This window comes from Sphaeramia orbicularis, chromosome 13, assembly GCF_902148855.1.
Source record: "Sphaeramia orbicularis chromosome 13, fSphaOr1.1, whole genome shotgun sequence".
Taxonomy (NCBI): domain Eukaryota; kingdom Metazoa; phylum Chordata; class Actinopteri; order Kurtiformes; family Apogonidae; genus Sphaeramia; species Sphaeramia orbicularis.
Genome location: NC_043969.1, coordinates 44,507,839 through 44,528,148, shown reverse-complemented (window position 1 = coordinate 44,528,148; position 20,310 = coordinate 44,507,839). Strand labels below are relative to the sequence as shown.

The 20,310-nt window shown below is 35.5% G+C and overlaps 1 protein-coding gene across 1 annotated transcript; it reads right to left on the bottom strand.

Annotated features, from left to right (window-relative positions):
* Nucleotides 1-4,321: 4,321 nt before the first annotated feature.
* Nucleotides 4,322-18,654, bottom strand: LOC115432252 (cytochrome P450 2G1-like). Its single transcript, XM_030153142.1, is given in 10 exon segments — nt 4,322-4,461; nt 4,464-4,502; nt 7,109-7,250; nt 7,353-7,540; nt 8,594-8,735; nt 11,173-11,349; nt 12,260-12,420; nt 14,439-14,588; nt 14,679-14,841; nt 18,484-18,654. Coding segments are annotated over 10 exon segments (1,473 nt in total).
* Nucleotides 18,655-20,310: the final 1,656 nt, after the last annotated feature.

Genomic DNA, 20,310 nt, shown 5'->3' with positions numbered 1-20,310 from the left:
ATTCCACAATTTTATTTAGAAGGTAACAGCCTCAAGCACACATTAGACAGGTTTACATCCAAAGGTTTAGCATTTTAAAGGAGTGATATTTAGCTTTTTTCAATGGAATTATACATTTTAAAACATTTCCCTGTGGTCTACATCAAGGCTGTCAAACTCATTTTCTTTCAGGGGCCACATTCAGCCCGATTTGATCTCCAGTGGGATGGACCAGTAAAATAATAGCAGAATAACCTATAAATAATAACAACTACAAATTTTTTATATGCAAAAAACAACATGAAATTATGAAAACACTTACATTTTACAAGAAGAAATAATATGAAGAAAAATTTGATCAATATTATGCCTCAACTTATGATTTCTACATGTGCATTACAGATCAGATCTACCAAGACACAAAACAGGCAGAATATTGGTAAAATTACACTTATTTTTCTTTAGACATTTCAGGTTGTTCATATTTATTCAGATTATTGACATTTTATTATTAAAGGATATCAGAATTTAATGCTCTTTGCAATAAATCATCAAGTAAGTCATATTTTTTTCATATTAAACCAAGAAGAAAATTTGAAGTCATTATTTCTAGGTTATTATGCTATTATTTTGACGTTCGACACCCTTGACTGTAAATATCTTCTGCACTTTGCAAATTCATCCCGCGGGCCGGACTGGAATCTCAGGCGGGCCACATGTTTGACACCTGTGGTCTACATAAACTGTAAATGCTCTGCTTGGGTCTGAATTCTTCATTAATTCAACTCCACAGGTCCATCTTCAACCCTATTTCTGAGTAATAAAACAATAATACAATAACTTTATTTGTACAGCACCTTTAAAAGCAAAGTTTACAAAGTGCTTTGACAGAGGGCGCAACAGCAGGATACACGAAGCAAGTAAAAACACTAAAACAGAAGCAACACAATTAGAGAGATGTATGAACAAATTAATAATCAAACAGGATCAAATTTAAAAATTAAAATTAAAAGTTAAAAAGGGACAGACATCACATAAAAGCAAGTCTATAAAAATGTGTCTTAAGAAGTGATTTAAAAGATGTCACTGATTCCGCAAGCCTTATCTCACCAGACACCAATGACACCAGAATGACACCAGAAAGGTGGTTTTGAGCGCTGGCCCTTTAAATGCAAATGATTCACTTCAGGCCCCGCCCCCTCCAGGTTGTTGTCTGTGCTGCTCTGTCCCTCTCAATCAACAACTGAACATTTTAGGGAATCGATTCGAAGTTTGGACATATTTTCAATATGGACTACAACCACTGCTGCTGACAAACAGTTATGTCGTACTCAGAGAAATGTTCATCGGAAGTCTGGACCTTATATGCGCAAATGTCATGACATAACTAGTTATAAAATGTAACAAATTAAGCAGGAATTAAAACAGGTTGTAGAAATCCGCTCAATTTTTGCCCAAAATGAATATAAAGATAGTTTTGCAGCACCTGGAGGGTTCAAATTCAAACTATATGAACTGTTAGGGTCCAAATACACAAATAAATGAACCACAGACTAATAAAAGTGGGTTTAACACTGCTGGCAAAACGGCTGTGACCAGCACTGGCTCCAACCTGAACCACCTAATCTGAAAAAATGGGTAGATATTGTGAATGAAATTTACCAGATGGAAAGATTAACCTTCTCCCTTCGGTTACAAATGAACAAATTTTCAAATCTATGGTCAAAGTGGATATTTTTTGTTTACACTTACCAAAAACAATCTTTTGGAGCCCTAAATGTACAAGAAATGACAGTATAATGACAATGTATCTGGAACTGTCTTGTTTTTTGTGTATTTAATTAATTCTACTTTTTATATTTTATTTATTTATTTTTTCTTTTTTTTTCTTTAGAGAGAGGAGGTCAAAGTCTCTTGCTCTTTCGTATGTGTTTTCTTTATGTAACAATGCATCCATTGTTCACTGTTCAATTGTTTTGTTTATTAACAAAAAAAAAAAAAAAAGAAAAACTGAAATGTTGAGAATGGAAAGATTGGTCATTGGTCACATACTTGTTACGTGACCACAATGTAATTTAAATGTATGTTGAATTTTTCTCAATATTTCTAAATAAAAATCTGAAAAAAAAAAAAAAAAGTAGGTTTAACAAAATATGACCTCTTTAAGAATGCATCTACGTAAACATACTGTTTTTTTTTTTTTTCCTGAGGGAACTGCAAAAGCGCTAAAATACAACTGGATCAAATCATAAAGTTTATAGTTTTTATCATTACATATAAAAAGTATTTGTCATCTTCCTCTTATTCAAGACTGGGTTGAAGCCAGGACCTAGATCAGCAGGTTCAGGTCCTGTTTATTTTGGGTCCAGTGTAACCAGCTGCTGCCAAATAATTGACCCTGTTACACCAGTATATATAGTACTATGTAAAAGTCCTGGTCCAACATTCTGTTTGTTGGTTTAGTAAAGTTCTAATGTCCACACACATGCATTTGTCTCTGCATTAAGATCCAATCTGATATATGTGAAGTATGTACAGCAGGAAAAATAAAAGTTACGTAGAAGAAACGGCTTCTTTAAACCAAAATGGTCGTATTTAGTTTGACTTTGCACTTAACATTATTAACTTGTTACTTAACTTGTTTTTTGTTGCTTCTGGTCATGGGGTCAGAGGTCACACGAAATAGTGACTTTAGCCTTTATAACACATTTAGTTCAGTTTTTTTTTATGTGTTTAAGGCTGTGCATATAATTCCTGTATTTTCTTTTATCTGAGGAAAAGAAAATGACAAATAAATATGTATGTTCATTTCACCCCTGCAAAAACAACAACAGAAAAGGTGGAATAAGACTGAAATATATGATCCGATAATAGCCTACTTGATATAACCATTGTAAAGCTAATAAAAGAAAACATTTTAATTTGATTAACAATAATTTTATTCAATTGCAGCGATGACTGTGAAAAAACATACAACATTAATATGCATAAACCAAGGACCTCAACTTCAATGATTATATATAGTCTAAAAACATCCAACAGAAAGTGCAAACAAAGTGTTTTTGAAAATTTTATAACCTTCTGAACAAAAACTCAACTGCTGCCAAATTTATGTGCAAAAATGGTTGTTGTTTTTTTTCTAAATTTCTTTTGTCCATTTGCAACCATTTCAATCGCTTCATCTTTACTGGTTGACTCTAAACTGGTGATGGATCATGCAAACACTGAATGCTGTTATGTTCTCAAACTAGTGGTACAACAAGTTTAGTTTAACACATACAGTCACTGAAAAAAATAATTAGACCGCTCCTTGTTTTCTTCAATTTCTTGTTCATTTTAATGCCTGGTACAACTAAAGGTACGTTTGTTTGGACAAATATAACAATAGCAACAAAAATATCTCATAATAGTTTAATTTCAGAGCTGCTATCTATCCATTTTCCATGTTTTCTTGATAATAACCAAGATCACTTCGGTTCTTACATCAGTATCTACGGCATTGTACTGACAAAAACAGTGCTTTTATTCTTTCCATGTTTTCTTTTCTGTCTGTTTTAGTCACATGATACACACAGGAGTTAGTACTTGATTGCGTAACCATTGTTTTTGATGACTTTTGATGGTCTAATAATTTTTTCCGCAACTGTATAATGCCAATGCTAAATCCAACCATTTATTTAAAACAATGACATTTAATGACCACTGTCTTTGTATTTTACAATTATTACTCCCCTCTCTTGTTCCTTAAAAGTTACATTGAAATGAAATATATATTTTTTAAAAAACACAGGTAATTTGGTGGTTTAATACGTAAAATGTAGGGCAATTTAACTGTGGAAATTAATATAACATTCATAATTATGATTCATTAGTGTATAATCACCTGGAAATAACATAAAATATGTCTATGTATTTATTCTAGGTTGCCATTTAACAATAGGCAAAGGGACTACCAATAGAAATGTGCCTCCAGCTTTACACTGGTTGAAATGATTAATGTACACTATCCCTTCCAAATAAACAATAAAATGAACCTAAAATCTCCAAAATAAACAACAGAAACATTGTCATTAAAAAGGATTGTCATATTTTCCAGTGTTCTAGTGTTTCTGGTGTTAAAAGCCACCGTATGGGCACTGGCTGTAATCTGCAACTTCACCACAAGATGTCACTAAATACTACACACTGACCTATAACAGGGAGGTTTAATAGTTGTTCTCTTATGTTAATGTAAAACCATGATTATTATGTACTATTATATTATTACAATTACAATAATAAGACAATGAGCATGAGTTTGTAAATGCAGAGGCTGGTGAAGACTGAACTACCGCTGTCCGAACTACCGAGGGGTGGCGATGACCCTGTATGTACGAGGAACGTTGACGAAGCTGCTTTGTTCAGGGCTGAGGTCTATGCTGTCAGGACCTCCAGGAATAGAAAAGGTGAAATTCTGCAGAAGTGATATGAGGAAGATGAAAGCTCCATACGAGCCAGAGACTCTCCAACACACGCTCTTTTTCCTGAAGGACAACCACAAACAAACCAGATTAGAAGAATATACACCAAAGATTAATAAAAAAAAAACATTACCCCACAATTTGAACAGCTGCGCCAACATTTAACCCTTTCATGCATACTGGTTACTCCTGTGGACAGTTCTTCTCCACCTGTTCTCTTGTATATTCATGGGTTTTGTTGTTTTAGTTCCATATCAGCCAACATACACGTATGCATCATCCCATACACTGACATTCATACCATTACTGTAACTTTTCTGTTTTTGATAAACCTCATCTGCAGTAACGTGTTTCAGTGTAAATCAATTGCCATTTGTTAGACAAAACAGTTAGTTTTTTTTTGCATATTATCTCCATGAAGTGAATAATAACTAGCATTAGAATATGTTAAAATGTGACCAAAAAAATCAGATTAGCAGCATTAAAAATGTTTTTATTTCATTGTTTTCAAATCACTTTCTGATATTGGGATTTAAACACGTGTTTCTTTACTTCAAAAATTTAATGCATGGATATTTTTGTAACTTCATGACAAGAAAAAAAAAAACTCGATTGCATTGTTTTTTAATGCCTAAGGAGGAATAAAAACACTCAAGAAAAAAAATCTTGACTAAGGTTCTTATAATTCATACATGAAAGGGTTAAATAACATTTTTACTGAAAAAATTCCTTGTAAATGTGAAACCCTGTATTTAGGAATTATTTCATGTCAGGACTGGAATCTGAAAGATTAAAAAAAATGTTAATATTTTTGGCAAAAAGTAAAAAGACGATCACTAGAAAATGGTTAAAGGCTGAAGCACCCACAACAGAAGAATGGATCGACATCATACAGGACATTTACATTCTGGAGAAGCTGACATTTTGTTTTAAGGGTCAAAAGGATTTTTTTTTCACTATTTGGTCAAAATGGACAAACTACACTGAACAAAAATATAAACGCACCACTTTTGTTTTTGCTCCCATTTTTCATGAGCTGAACTCAAAGATCTAAAACTTTTTCTATGTACACAAAAGGCCTATTTCTCTCAAATATTGTTCATAAATTTGTCTAAATCTGTGTTAGTGAGCACTTCTCCTTTGTCCTTTGCTGAGATAATCCTTCCACCTCACAGGTGTGGCATATCAAGATGCTGATTAGACAGCAGGATTATTGCACAGGTGTGCCTTAGGCTGGCCACAATAAAAGGCCACTCTAAAATGTGCAGTTTTACTGTATTGGGTGGTCCAGGGGGGTCAGAAAACCAGTCAGTATTTGGTGTGACCACCATTTTCCTCGCACAGTCAAAACTTGTGACATCTGTGGTATTGTGCTGTGTGATAAAACTGCACATTTTGGAGTGGCCTTTTATTGTGGCCAGCCTAAGGCACACCTGTGCAAAAATCCTGCTGTCTAATCAGCATCTTGATATGCCACACCTGTGAGGTGGATGGATTATCTCAGCAAAGAAGAAGTGTTCACTAACACAAATTTAGACAGATTTGTGAACATAATTTGAGAGAAATAAACCTTGTGTGTACACAGAAAAAGTTTTAGATCTTTGAGTTCAGCTCATGAAAAATGGGAGCAAAAACAAAAGTGGTGCGTTTATATTTTTGTTCAGTGTATGTTAAATTTGTAATGGATGTGAATTGAATACATCAGTGATGGAAAACATTTATGTGATATACATTTCTATTTTAGGTTAAAGTAAACATACACACCTTAATGTGTCTTATCTTGTTGATGAAGTAGTGGATTAAGCCCTCTCCTTCAGCCCACTTTTCTTTCTTTCTTTATTTTATATGTTCTATATTCAACTAAAATCTTGGATTGACATCTTCTTTCGAATTGAACTGTAGCTGTAAGGGAAGTTTTGTAATATTTGTTTTTCCAAATAAACAAAAAAAAAAAAAAAAATTACCCCACAATTTAGTATGGACTTTTATCTGCTGTTATGAAGATACTAATGTACAGTCAGATTTTGTAGATCAGTGGTTCTCAAACTTTTTACAGTGGAGTACCCCCTGGAATATACTTTTTTAGCCAAGTACCCCCAACTCTCACTTCAGCATTTTTAATTGAAAAAAAAAATTGGCAAAATTTGTTGCTGTGCCAAAGGTGTCTGTTTATATTTTTCAAAACTTTGTAAACAGACAACATATATTTAACTGTAATATATATATTTAAAAAAACACATTTTTTACAGTAAATTTTATGTGCAAAATTTAAACTGAAAAGTGCCCTATTTCATTGGTAAGAAAAATAAATAAATTGGTCATTAATTAATAAATCAAACTTTCATCAACAAAAAATAATTGCTTAGCTTCTCAGATGAACTCATTTTGAATAATATAAAATATAAATATTCTTCAAATGTTACCAAAGCTTTAACAAGATAATTGACAATAAAAGTATTATATGAATGTATTTATTGTGTTTTATATTTCAGCATTAATTCTCATTATTTATTTCGTCTTTGGACATGATGACTTATTTAATGTATTACTCCAAAAATATTTCAAGTACCCCCTGGGCTTCTTCCATGTACCTATGGGGGTACACGTGCCCCACTTTAGGAACCCCTGTCGTAGATTTATGAAAAAAAAAAACATATTTAATTATTTACCTGCAGCAAAAGGCATGAATGCAGGGTTCTTCTTAAAGTTCCCATTGTGGTCCAGGAAGTGTTCAGGGTTGAAGGAGAACGGACTCACCCAGTGTTTTTCCTCTTTCAACACAGAGTGCAAAATGGGAAAAATCAGAGTATCCTATTAAGACAAGACATTAATTCCAATGAGTCACTTTACATGTTATATGGGGGAAAACCTGCAGAAATGTTCATGTTAGCCTCACTGCAGAAACCAACGCACCTTAGGGATCCTGTAACTTCTGAACAAGATGTCACGAAGTGTGTAGTGAGGGACTCCCATCGGAACAAAATCCATAAAACGCTGAATTTCATGAAGGACGGCATCTGTGAAAGGGAGGGACTTCCTGTCCTGCATGAAAGGGTCACGATTTCGTCCAATCACAGTGTCGATTTCCTGCTGCATTTTCTCTACAATGAAGCAAAACAGCATTTAAGCAAAGTTCAAATAATTTAAAATGATCACATTCAGGATTGCACCAGAAATAAAGAAATAATCTATAAATGTATCTGATATAAAAGTTGTCTGACTTGCATTTTTGATGACATTTCCTGTGCAAAATATTACTGATATTAGCGTCATTTGATTGATTTCGCCCACTAACAGCAGGGGAGACGAGTAATTTTAGGAATTTGCACCTTTAATGAGTCAAAAACATACTGTATATATGAAAATTATCATTTCCACTTCAACTTAAGGGATAAATTGTAGTTTATTTGAAGATTTTTTTTTTTTTTTTTTTTTTTTTTTTTTTTCTGTTATTTCAGGAAACAGAATGATGGCAGCCCGAAGGATAGATGAAAATCCATGCAGACTACTACTGAATATGTAAATATTTTTTAGAAAATCATACGACTGGAAGCGACTTGATGCAATGCATTGATTCTACATCAGACAAAAGAATATCTGAAAGAATTTTCTCTAAAAAATCTTTTAAAAGTTGGCCAGACTTACAGTGTTTTATCAAAAATTACACAGAGTGATCAAACATTGCAGTCAAATGAAGTACTAAATAAAAATGATGCTCCGTAGCTTTGGACTAAAATGTTCCAAAGAAACAATCAAGAAGGGCTTTGTTGCTTTAGATCACAAAACCACAACTACTTTGAAAAGGTGGTTTTTCCATATTTTGCAATTTTGTGAATAGTTACTGTACATTTGGACGTGGCTGTGGCTTACATCAGGACACAGATCAAGTCAAGGAGCATTTCAGTGTTCAATGTACAGTCTGTATGTCATTCAGTCACGTACATTTGCATTTACTCTTGTACCTGTTTATGGTTCAAATGTTTCTCGATGGCAAAAATCGCCACCGATGCATAATTTATTTCCAACGCATACTGGAAAAATACTGAATGGCTTTCTACTTATGCGTCAGAAACATAATGACGATGGACTGACAGATCAATAGACAAGCTGACGACTATAGCAAAGCACATACTTCTATATTTATCACGACGTACCTTGTATTTTAGGATATTTGCTCAATACGCTCAGAGCAAATTTGATGGTGGAGCTGGTGCTGTCTGTTCCTGCCGCGAACAGATTCAACACTGTCGGAACCAAGTTGTCGTTGTTGAACTCAGTCGTGGGAAGGTCTTTTTCCTAAGAGGACAAAACAAGAAAGAATTCAGTGAAACGACCAGAAATAAGAGTAACTACAACCACACTTAGTAACATGCAGGCTCCGGTCTTTTAATGCTTTGTTGGTTGGTCTGTTTGGAGGATTACACAAAATTTCCATCAACATTTTTCATGAAATGTGGTCAAAGAACAAGGCAGGGGCCACCACAGAACCTTTTGGAATTTGGAGTAAATCCAGAGAAAAGAAGCTATGAAAAAAAAATCGAATTTTGGGAGTGTAAACATAGCATCTGTTCTGTCAAACACTGGATGCGTAAGGCGTTGGGTTGAATTACACTGGTCAACAACAAATTTATTGTTTAAGTTTTTTGAGCTGATTTAGGATAATTTTGGTGTGCTGAATCCAAAAATCACATTAATTTTGCTCAATCAGGTCAACTTTCTGAACTATGCTACATATTGGCTTTTTAACATTTTTGCTTACATTTATGGGCGTTTTCACATCATATGATACAAAATTCTTTCATATTTCTTGCAATAAACGAGTTCTGAAGATTTTACTTTTGCCAATTTATGATTAATGGTTTTTTTTAATATTACAGGTGAATGAAATGGCTTCGACTAGAAGATCTAGCAAAAATAAGCCTGACGTATTCTGCTACATCTGCGGTGAATACACCATTGTACCTAACAGGAATCAAGTGATCAAATGATTTTTTTTTTCTTAAAACCTATTTTGGGTGAGAACTATATAAAAAAAATCAACTGATAAAGTCACAAAAATGTAATCAATTTTGTGAGACGATCAAATTTTTCAAAATCAAATTAGCAAGAAAACCTGACCTGATTGAGAAAAACAGATGTCATTTTTGGATTTAGCGGTGCAAAATGGTCCTAATTCAGTTGAAAAAACCTAGACAACTTGCAAAAAACATTTTTTTGTAACCCAGTGTTATTCAGCCTTGGTGGTGGTGGACTGTAGAGCTCATACCTCCGCCAAGGCCCCTGATTTTTGTGCAACTCAGGTGAAAGTCATAAAACCAAAAAACAGACTGTTAGAGGTTGACTTAAGGAACTAGAAAAGCACTCGGAGAGCACAGATCCCCACCGAGGCAGATCAGATCCCCCGATCACCACCAAAATTCTGCCGTTCCTTGGCGGAGGGAATAAAAGTAAAGACAGTACAACAGAAATATGGCCTCCAGTAAATGAAACAAATATGACTGATGGGATAGTTGGGATTCTTGGATCTCATCATAAATCTTTGATCTGAACTGAACTTGAGAGACTCATGAACATCTCCAAGCAGACCTAGCCATGGACTCGTTAAAACTTTACCTATTTCTGTGCTGATGTGAACACGTTCTGCCTTCTAGAATGTGTGGATTATATTGCATTCCCACAGGTATACACAGGATTTTAAATGATTAAAACACAGCTTTTGTCCCCATAGTTTTGTTCCTCTGTTGGTTCTCCTGAGTGCTTCTCCAAAATCTATCTATCTATCTATCTATCTATCTATCTATCTATCTATCTATCTATCTATCTATCTATCTATCTATCTATCTGTCTATCTGTCTATCTGTCTGTCTGTCTGTCTGTCTGTCTGTCTGTCTGTCTGTCTGTAACAGAGTCAATTATTTCGCAGCAATGTGGGTATGTATATGATATTGTGTATTGCTATAATTACACAAAATCTGTTCATTTTATTTTCATTTCTTTTGATTGGTACCTGACATTGTGGGCCTCCGGGTCAGTATGTGGAACTTTTGGTTTGGGTCTGTTCCCCAGCGAGCAATTTACAGTGTGACACTCCACGCTATAACCGGAGTTTTCGCGCCTTTGCCTCTTCCCTTTTGTTTCCATGGGAGAGGTAAGCAGCTGTACAGTCTGAGAAGTTTTTTTGGTTTAGCCACTGTTAATTTCTTTTTTTTTACATGAACTGGCTAGTTCAGGCTGTATAACGTGCTTATAATGTGCTTAAACACATTTCTGTGTCATTTTGGTTTGTGTAGGAACTTGTTTTACGGGGGTCGCTGACTGGAGGTTTTTGTGTTTTTCTGTCACTTGTCAGGTATGCTGTATTTTATTTTAATAATTTAATGTATTTCCCCCTTTGTTCTGGATTTCCATGGGAGAGGAGCTTGTTTTACGGGGGTCGCTGACCGGCGGTTTTTGTGTTTTTCTGTCACTTGTCAGGAAAAACAATAAACGGAGACTGCCTCCAACGTTATATGTGCGGGTCTCGTGATTAAAAAGAACACAATGCAGAGTCCGAGACCATCGGTTACATAGATAGATAGATAGATAGATAGATAGATAGATAGATAGACATACCAACCACAATCTACTGCAGGTCCAACACTGACTATGGATATGTGTGTCATACAACCACACTGCAGAAAACACAAACTGTCCTTTTTACTCTGTGTTTTCAGCTCTTTGTGTTTCGTCTCACCATGTTGGCTCGGGTGAGGAAGCAGTCAATGTAATCTCTGGGGGAACTCATATCCAGTGTATCCTCGTGCTCCTGGATGTTTTTCCTAATGAACTTTTTCAGTTCTTCAATTCCGGTGAACAATTTGTGGTGACGACCGGGCAGACATTCCATCAGCTGAGGGAAGATATCATACAACTGCAAACATAATGGATGAGGATGGAAAAACTGTTATCAAATTGTCAAATATACACAACCAGGTGACAAAATGAGGAAAAACCCGGTATGAGTGGTCTTTTCTAAGAAGACCATGTCCCCACATAAGGACCCACTGAATGCATGAGTATGTGCATGATATAAATCTTATGGTATATCTTCAGTCACTACATTTCTACCCAATGAATGACTGTCTTTTGGACTTCCTTCCCATCCCTCCTTAGAGATCACATTCAGTTGTAGGACTGTATGTTACACCTTCAAGTTTCAAAACTACATCTGCACCACCCATTCTACCTTTTACCATATGACATATTGAGTCCAGACAGCACCTAATCAGACCTGGATGTGGGTCTAGTGGCTACCCTCCAGGATGGGGTCTCTTGTTTTGGGGTTTGGAAGGACCCTTCCTGTGGAATTGGCAGCAAAGTCTCTACAATTCACCTCAACTGGAAAAACCTCAGAGTGTCAGCCTAATTTCTGAGCATCAGCTGCCAGCTCAACATGTCCCAGCTTCTTCCATTCAGGTACCTCTTCCACCAGATCCTCCCAGGGGAAATCTGTGCCGTGGTGAATGCATACTGGCAGGAGTTTAGACCCTAGGACCAGACCTGGATGTACGTTGCTGACTGCCATTCAGGCCACTTTTTCCAGTCTCTGTCCCAGTCCAGTTCAGGCTAACTGAAGTGATTCTGGTTATTATCAAGAAAATTATGGAAAATGGCTGGATATCAGCTCTGAAATTAAACTCTTGTGAGCTATTTTTGTTGTTATCATTATATTTGTCCAAACAAATGTACCTTTAGTTGGACCAGGCCTTAAAATGAACAAGAAATTTATGAAAACAAGGGTGGTCTAATAACTTTCTCCCAACTGTATCTTGTCCTCTTACCAGACCAGAGGGACTGCTGGTAAATTCCAGTATTGCCGCGGTGATCTGCAAAAGATGGAGGAAGTGGTCATCGTTGTAGTCGAAGCGTTGACCGAACACTAAACAGCAGATCACATTGGACACAGAACAGCTCAGGAAGTAGGTGGGATCAAAAGGTGAAGCTGGGAACAAGAAATGAGAGATAAAAATATATTTCTTTTTACAACTCACACTATATCTGTGCACACCATCTCAGCAGTACATCTTCAACACTAATACTGGTATTACTGCTGGCTGTTTTTGTTTAATGTTAATTTTAAGAGATTCCCATCATCACTGCACTGTGTTGTATACATTTATTAGTTCCCCAACTCCGAAGTAGCTGAAATTAATTGACAGTGTGAGCTATGTGGTTGGTGTATTCAGTACATAGCTTGCTGAGTTTCACCATTCACTCTTTCACCCACATGTCCAAATATGGGCACTTATGTTTTGGCAATCCTCATGTTGGCAGTGGCTCAAATGTTAAAGGTGCTAGAGACTGTTGTGACCAATTTTTCATCAAATCTGTAAAACCTCAGTCATAGCCTAAGTATCATGAATCTGTAAGTCTTTCTGTGATTACTCACCTGAATCTCTTGCATTACGGCGAACAATTTCAAAGTGCCATCCACCTTAAACAAACCGTGTTTACAAACCGACCCGGGACATCACTCTGGCATCTTTGGAATTTTGTCAAGACGTGCATTGTGGGAAACGGAGGTTCACGCAGCCACCCGACAGCAGCAGCGGCAGCGCGACCACATGGTATTATATGGACGAAACAAACATATGGAAACGCGGAGGAGTATGCATAGAAGGAAGGGAGTTCCTGCCGTTTCTAATCGTGTCTGTTTCAGCTGCCACTGTCAGGTGGCTGCGTGAACCTCCGTATCCCACAATGCACGTTGCAACAAAATTCCGAAGATGCCCAGGTGACGTCCCGGGTCAGTTTGTAAACATATGGTCTGTTTATGGTGGATGGCACTTCGAAATTGTTCACCGTAATGCAAGAGATTAATCACAGAAAGACTTACAGATTTGTGATACTTAGGCTATGACTGAGGTTTTACAGATTTGATGAAAAATTGGTCACGAAAGTCTCCAGCCCCTTTAAACTTCTGGCTCCAAAATGACCATCTACAAACCAGTGGGTACTTAATGGAGGTTTCATTTTATACAGTCTACAGCAGGGGTGTCAAACTCATTTTAGTTCAGGGGCCACATTCAGCTAAATTTGATCTGCAGTGGGCCGAACCAGTAAAATAATAACAAAATAATATATAAATAATGTCAACTGCAAACTTTTCTCTATGTTTTAGAGCGAAAAAAGTACATTTACATTATGAAAAGGTTTACATCTACAAACTATCCTTTCAAAAGATGTGAATAAGCTGAAACTGAAAAAATAAGTGTAATTTTAACAATAGTAAGACTCAGTTTAACATTTACACATGTACATTATAACTTACAGATCACAGTGGATCTACAAATACACAGAACATTTAGTAACAGACAGAATCTTGTTAAAATTCTACTTACTTCTCTTAAGACATTGCAGGTTGTTCGTATTTGTTCAGGTTAGTCACATTTTTTGCGAAATTATACTTTGTTTTATTGTAAATACATGAAAATATTTAGAAAAAGTTGGATTTGTCATTATTTATATGTTATTATGATACTATTTGACTGGTCCTGCCCACTTGAGATTGAATTAGTCTGAATGTGGAACCTGAACTAAAAGGCTTGTTAATATCTAAGCTTTTGCTTTTCACAAATTCATCCTAAGGGCCGGACTGGACCCTTTGGAGGGCTGGATTTGGCCCCCGGGCCACATGTTTGACACCTGTGGTCTACAGGGATGTTACTCTGGTCCACTCTAAGATAGTAAGTGATGGCCATGCACCTGAATGCACTTGCCAAAAAGTAGGGAAAAAAAGTCTTCTGAGATGATGGTGCAACATGGTGGACACTGTTCATTCTAAGGTAATGAAAACACCACAATATGTGATTATGCACTAATAGAAACATAATCCCAAATATCATATTCCATTTATGTCATTAGATCCCCCTAAATCTTCCACACTAGACATTTAAGGACCTTTCTTTTAATATTGACAAGTTAATTTACGGTAAGGTTCTTATTTTCAGTCATGCATACCTTTTGTACCATGAATTCGAGCTACCAGATATTTACTCTCCTCCTGGATCCACTGTTCCATCCCTTTTCGTCCCATCCCAAAGTCCTTCAGCGTCGTCAAGGTAAAGTGTCGTAACTGCCTCCAGCGCTCTCCATTACTGATCGCCAACCCTGTGCACATGTACAGGTAGTCAGAGGTTAATACAAAACCAGATCTTAAGGATACAATATTTTGTTTCTTTACAATATTGCCATATTTACCATAGCCATTGGTAACTTTCATAAAGAAAGGAAGTGGTCCTCGTCCAGTGAAGTCATCTCCTTGGTTCACCAGAGCGTCTTTCACAGCCTCGTATCCAATCAGAGCCACGGCCCGCTGAGGGCCCAGGTACACAGTGACCACAGGACCATAGCGTTCACTGAGCTGGACGTTAAAAAGAGGGGAAAAAAAATAAGTAAAGAGTCAGAGCATAACAGGAAACAACAGATTTGACTGAACAGGCACATGGTGATATAGTGGATTAGACTGGGAAGGTTATTATTGTTATAAATTATTTAAGGAGAAGGGGTGGGAGTTTATAACTTACACTTCTTCTCACTCCTTCGCGAATATGTATTGTTTGTCTTACGTTAAATGTTTTGTTTGTTTATTTATTTTTTATTCTTTTTCACATTCCTATTCAAAATCAATCCATCAATCAATCAATCAAATTACTGCCTCACAGCTAGAAGGTTCAATGTTTGATTTCCAGTCGAACCAGGGCCTTTTTGCAGGCAATTATTAATACCATTGAGGAAATTATTTGTGTCATTAAGTTCATTTAATTAGTTCACCTTACATTATACATGCTACTGGACAGTTCCTGAGCACGTTGAACTGAACTTAGGAGTAAAACTATTAAGCTGGTTTTCGTACATGCTTCAGACCAGTTATTAAATATTTTTTTCATGAGACCTAATTTTTAAATCCTTATATCCTTTTTTAATCATTTAAATTTGGTAGAGTTCTGTTGCTAAATGTGTTTCTGCTTTACATCGACTTTAACGGATGTGGGAAAAATTATTTCCTAAGTGCAACCAGAAGTATTTGACTCCTCAAAACTTCCCACAAGAGAAATTTACATGTTTAGAAATTCATTTTGTGTGTTTTTTTTTTTTTTTTTTTCATTAGTACTTAAACAAAATCCAATGTTATGAGGTGGTGACATTTGGTCTAATCCACTTCCACCCCTGGCAGAGCCATAGATGTATCAGCTGGACTGAACTGGATTTCAGACCCTGTACTTTTGGACAGAAAGCTACTCAATAGCAGAAGCCAAGACGGTTTTTGGCTTTTGCGTTACTTTCGCAATATGCTGCCATTGCACCTATGGACTGGACACACTCACCCACCTTCCTACTCAGACCAATGGTCATTTAGACTGGACACTGCAGTGACATTGCAGAATATGAGGTCTGTTTTGGGGCAGTTATATAATTCTAAACATTTGACTCTGCCATTTTCTAATCAACACTAATTAGTGAGCTTTTGCAGCTGTAGGTGTTCCATCAGCAGTTTTATTATTGTGGTCAGTGGGAGTTGGAGCCATTTTTCTGTTTTGACTTGTAGCAATAATAATAATAATAATAATAATAATAATAATAATAATAATAATAATAATAATAATAATGATGATAATAATGATGATAACTAATAATAGTAATGATGATGATGATAATAATGATGATAACTAATAATAGTAATAATGATGATGATGATGATGATAATAATAATAATAATTATAATAGCTTTATTTCTATAGCACCTTTAAAAGCAAAGTTTACAAAGTGCTTTGACAGAGGGCACAACAGCAGGATACAAGAAGCAAGTAAAAACACTAAAACAGAAGCAACACAATAAGAGAGATGTGTACAACAAATGCAAAAAATATGGCACTTTGAATAAATTAAGTTAATCGGAGTAAAGAGGCAGGGATAACGTAACATGATGCTGTCACATCAATGCAAAAAATGAAGAAATGACATAAAACAACATCATGTATGAGAATATAAATTAATAATCAAACAGGATATAAATCAAATTTAAAAAATTAAAATTAAAAATTAAAAAGGGACCAAAATCACATAAAAGCAAGTCTATAAAAATGTGTTTTAAGAAGTGATTTAAAAGATGTCACTGATTCCGCAAGCCTAGTTTGTATATATTATTGTAATTCTCGATGTAAACAACAAGAGGCAGTATTACCGCAGAAAAAGGGGGGCTTTTGACCGCTATTGAAATTGTTTTTGTATTCTGTATGTACTTGTAAGTTTGTATTTTAAGTATTTGCATTTGCATATTGTTGCAACAGGACATGAATAAGACACATGTAAATGAACTTAAGCCACTGCATGTTTTACTCACGTTTTCTGTGTCAGTAATTCAGATGGGCCTATATATGCGTAATAGATGCATCATACTTTTGTATTTCTGGTCAAGCAAGTCATTATAATATATAGTATATGTGAGGAGCAGTGCTGTATCATGTCATGTTTGTATTCCAACAGTGATCACATGCTGCAGTGATGCTGAATCTTGATGCATGTGCAGAGTAACATTAGGTTGATAGTTGTCTTGCATTGACAGGAAAAGCAGAAAAATGATCATGTTGGCTGTTGTTAGTATTAGAAATGTCAAAGCAGTGGTTGTTGCTGTTAGTGCACTTCAAGTTACGCTATATTCACGGTATAGCTTTAGTAAAACAGTGGATCTCTCCAGAAATTGTCAATGATATCTGAAAATTTTCATTTCTCACCACTGTCAGTTCAATTCAAGTTTATTTGTATAGAACATTGAAAAACATCTTCTGCTGACCAAAGAGCTTTCCAGAAGTGCATCAATGAAAATCAGTCATACACAACAGCATATGAAATATAGGGAAAACATAACACACTAGTATACAAATTAATGTCACTGTTTTTAACCCTTTCATGCATAGTGGTCCCTACAGTGGACAGTTACTCTACAGCTTTACTCTTGTATATTCATGGGTTTTGTTGTTTTAGCTCCATATCAACCAACACAGTGGACACTTATGCATCATCTCATAAACTGCAATTCATACCATTAATGTAACTTTGTTGTTTTTGGTTGGTTCTTGAGTGGAAATCAATTGTTAATATTTATTTTTTTGCATATTATCTCCATGAGGTGAGTAATAACTAGTATTAGAATATGTTAAAACGTGAGAAAACATCAGATTAGCTGCATTAAACATGGTTTCATTTCACTGTTTTCATATCACTTTATGATATTGGGTTTTAAATACATGTTTCTTTGTTTCAAGAATAAAATTCATGGTGTAGCTGAGTGGACAGTTTTGTAACTCCATGAAGAACAGGTTGATTTAAAAAAAAATTCAATAATATTGTTGTTTTGTTTTTTTTTTCATGCCTAAAGAGGAATAAAAACACTCAGGAAAAAAAATCTTGATTAAGTTTTCTCATAATTCATGCATGAAAGGGTTAAGATAGACTCTTCTAACTGCAATCTGAAGTTAAGACTTCCTTGTTGAAAAAAAATTTGCCCCTTTAACCAATTGGGAATTAACAGAAATAATAGAAGCACATCGTCCCCTCCTCCCTTTGCTTACAGATTTGCACACAGGTTTGTCACGATACTTTTAGAATATTGCCTTCGCCCACGGCCCCAGAGTTTTTTTGGAATGAGGGGTTAGGTGGGGGGGTGGTAGGAGGCTCATGATGCTGTTAGTGGGCTTTTGTTGAAAAAAAGGTTGAAAAACACTGCGTTGGAGGTTATGGAATACCTTCAGTAAGACAATTTAAACGCTTAGTGAGGGTATTTCCATAGTTCCCAGTTGAGTAACCAGAAAAAAGTGCCTCAGTTTGACTCACACAAACAGAAATGAATACAGCAAAAAAAAAAAAAAGAAAAAAACCAAACAAAAAAAAAGCTATGTAAGACATAATCAGTGCATTCCACAGAAAAACTAAGGGAAAGAAAAGTCACAGTTTATATGTTAAATACACAGACTGGTAGACCCTGTATTCACTCCTCCAGTCTTACCTTCATCAGTGTTTTATATGGAGCTCTGATGTCCAGCTGGAGCAGGTTTCCTATAATGGGAAAGCTGAAGGGTCCTGGGGGTAAACATGAGATTTTACGGCCTCTCTGGAGAAGCAGGCACAGCAAAATCAGGATTAACCCTGTTAAAACCAGCGTGTCTACCAACTCCATAATGTTCCACAAAAAACAATCTACCGCTTCGTCTTCTGCAGCTCAAAAGGACTAAGCTCACAGTGTTTGCTGCTTGTGGTTGGCCAACCTTTAGCCTTTCAACCTGATTTTTATTATTGCCAAGAAGTTTGTTTGCACAGTATTGATTTATTTCCCGCAGTTAAAGTAAAAATCCATTAACAGAGCTGAACATAAAAGTCTGTTAACACTGGGATTTAATTTTCATTTCTACAATTTTGCACCAACATCCTTTTTTTTTTTTTTTTGAATTCATAATCTTAAAATTACCTGCTAAATTGGTCAAATTTACTTGACGATATGAACATTAAGCCCAACAAAACGAGTCCATTAGCTTAACTTTAACTTGTTTCTAATGCTTCAGACACTGTTTCTTGTTCTTGTGGTTCTAACAGTTCTTCTCTGTAGAACCAACAGTAATCACTGTTGTATTTAGGTTGAAGCCCTTTGGTTCCTGGTTTCCATCTTAGAAATTTCTGTACAACATCATTCACCAATTTCATCACTTGCGTCACAAATGCACAAATGTATCAAGCTTTTCATTCCAGAGCAGAGTTTTGAGGGGAATACGGAATCACCGATGAGTTCTCCAATCTGGGCTCCAATGAAAACTCCATTGTCCAACTGTCGTCTTTCAGGTATTGAAAACCATCTGCATTTGGATCACTTACAATGTATAGAACTAAATCACAGTCATGATATGCTGCTAATGGACATAGACTGACTTGTGCATAACTCAAAATCCTGACATGCTGCAGATTTTTTTTTTTTTTCCAATATTTTTTATTGAATAAAAATAGAACACTTCCAATCACAGAATTACAATTTACCTTCTCTTTTTTTTCTCAAGTAAAAACATATATGTACGACGGCGTACTAGGGCCACATAAGAAAAAAAAAAAAAAACAGCTTGTCACCACAAGAATAAAGTCGTTATTTAACGAGAATAAAGTTGTAGTTTTAAAAAAGTCATTATTTAACGAGAATAAAGTCGCTAATTCATGAGAATAAATTCGTTAATTAATGAGAATAAAGTTATTATTTAACGAGAATAAAGTCATTATTTAACAAGAATAGTCGTTAATGAGAATAAAGTCATTATTTAACGAGAATAAAGTCGTTAATTAATGAGAATAAAGTTGTTGATTAACGAGAATAAAGTCATTATTTAACAAGAATAAAGTTGTACTTTTATGAGATTAAACTCGTTATATTTTGAAAATTCGACAGAGTTTCCGGTTTTACGGCGAAGGCAATAAGTGAAGCAGTAACTTTCCCTCCTGTTGGACTGCAAAACTCACAGTAGAATCCTCACAGTTTGTTCAGAAACATCAGACCCTCTGTGTTTAGTTCTCTGGTGTTTCCACTGATAGCCCTACAGCTGAACACTTCACCAGTTTCTCCTCCACAAAAGAAGCAATTTGCTACAAATCAGTTCAGTTCTTACAACAAACCCAAATGTGCAAACTCTTCAAAGTCCTTAGACTAATGTGCTGATGGAGGACAGACTAATGAAAGCATATTATGTATATATGTATATGTATATATATTATATATTATGACTTTATTCTCGAAATATAAAGACTTTGTTCTCGTTAAATAACGACTTTATTCTCGTGGTGACCAGCGTTTTTTTTT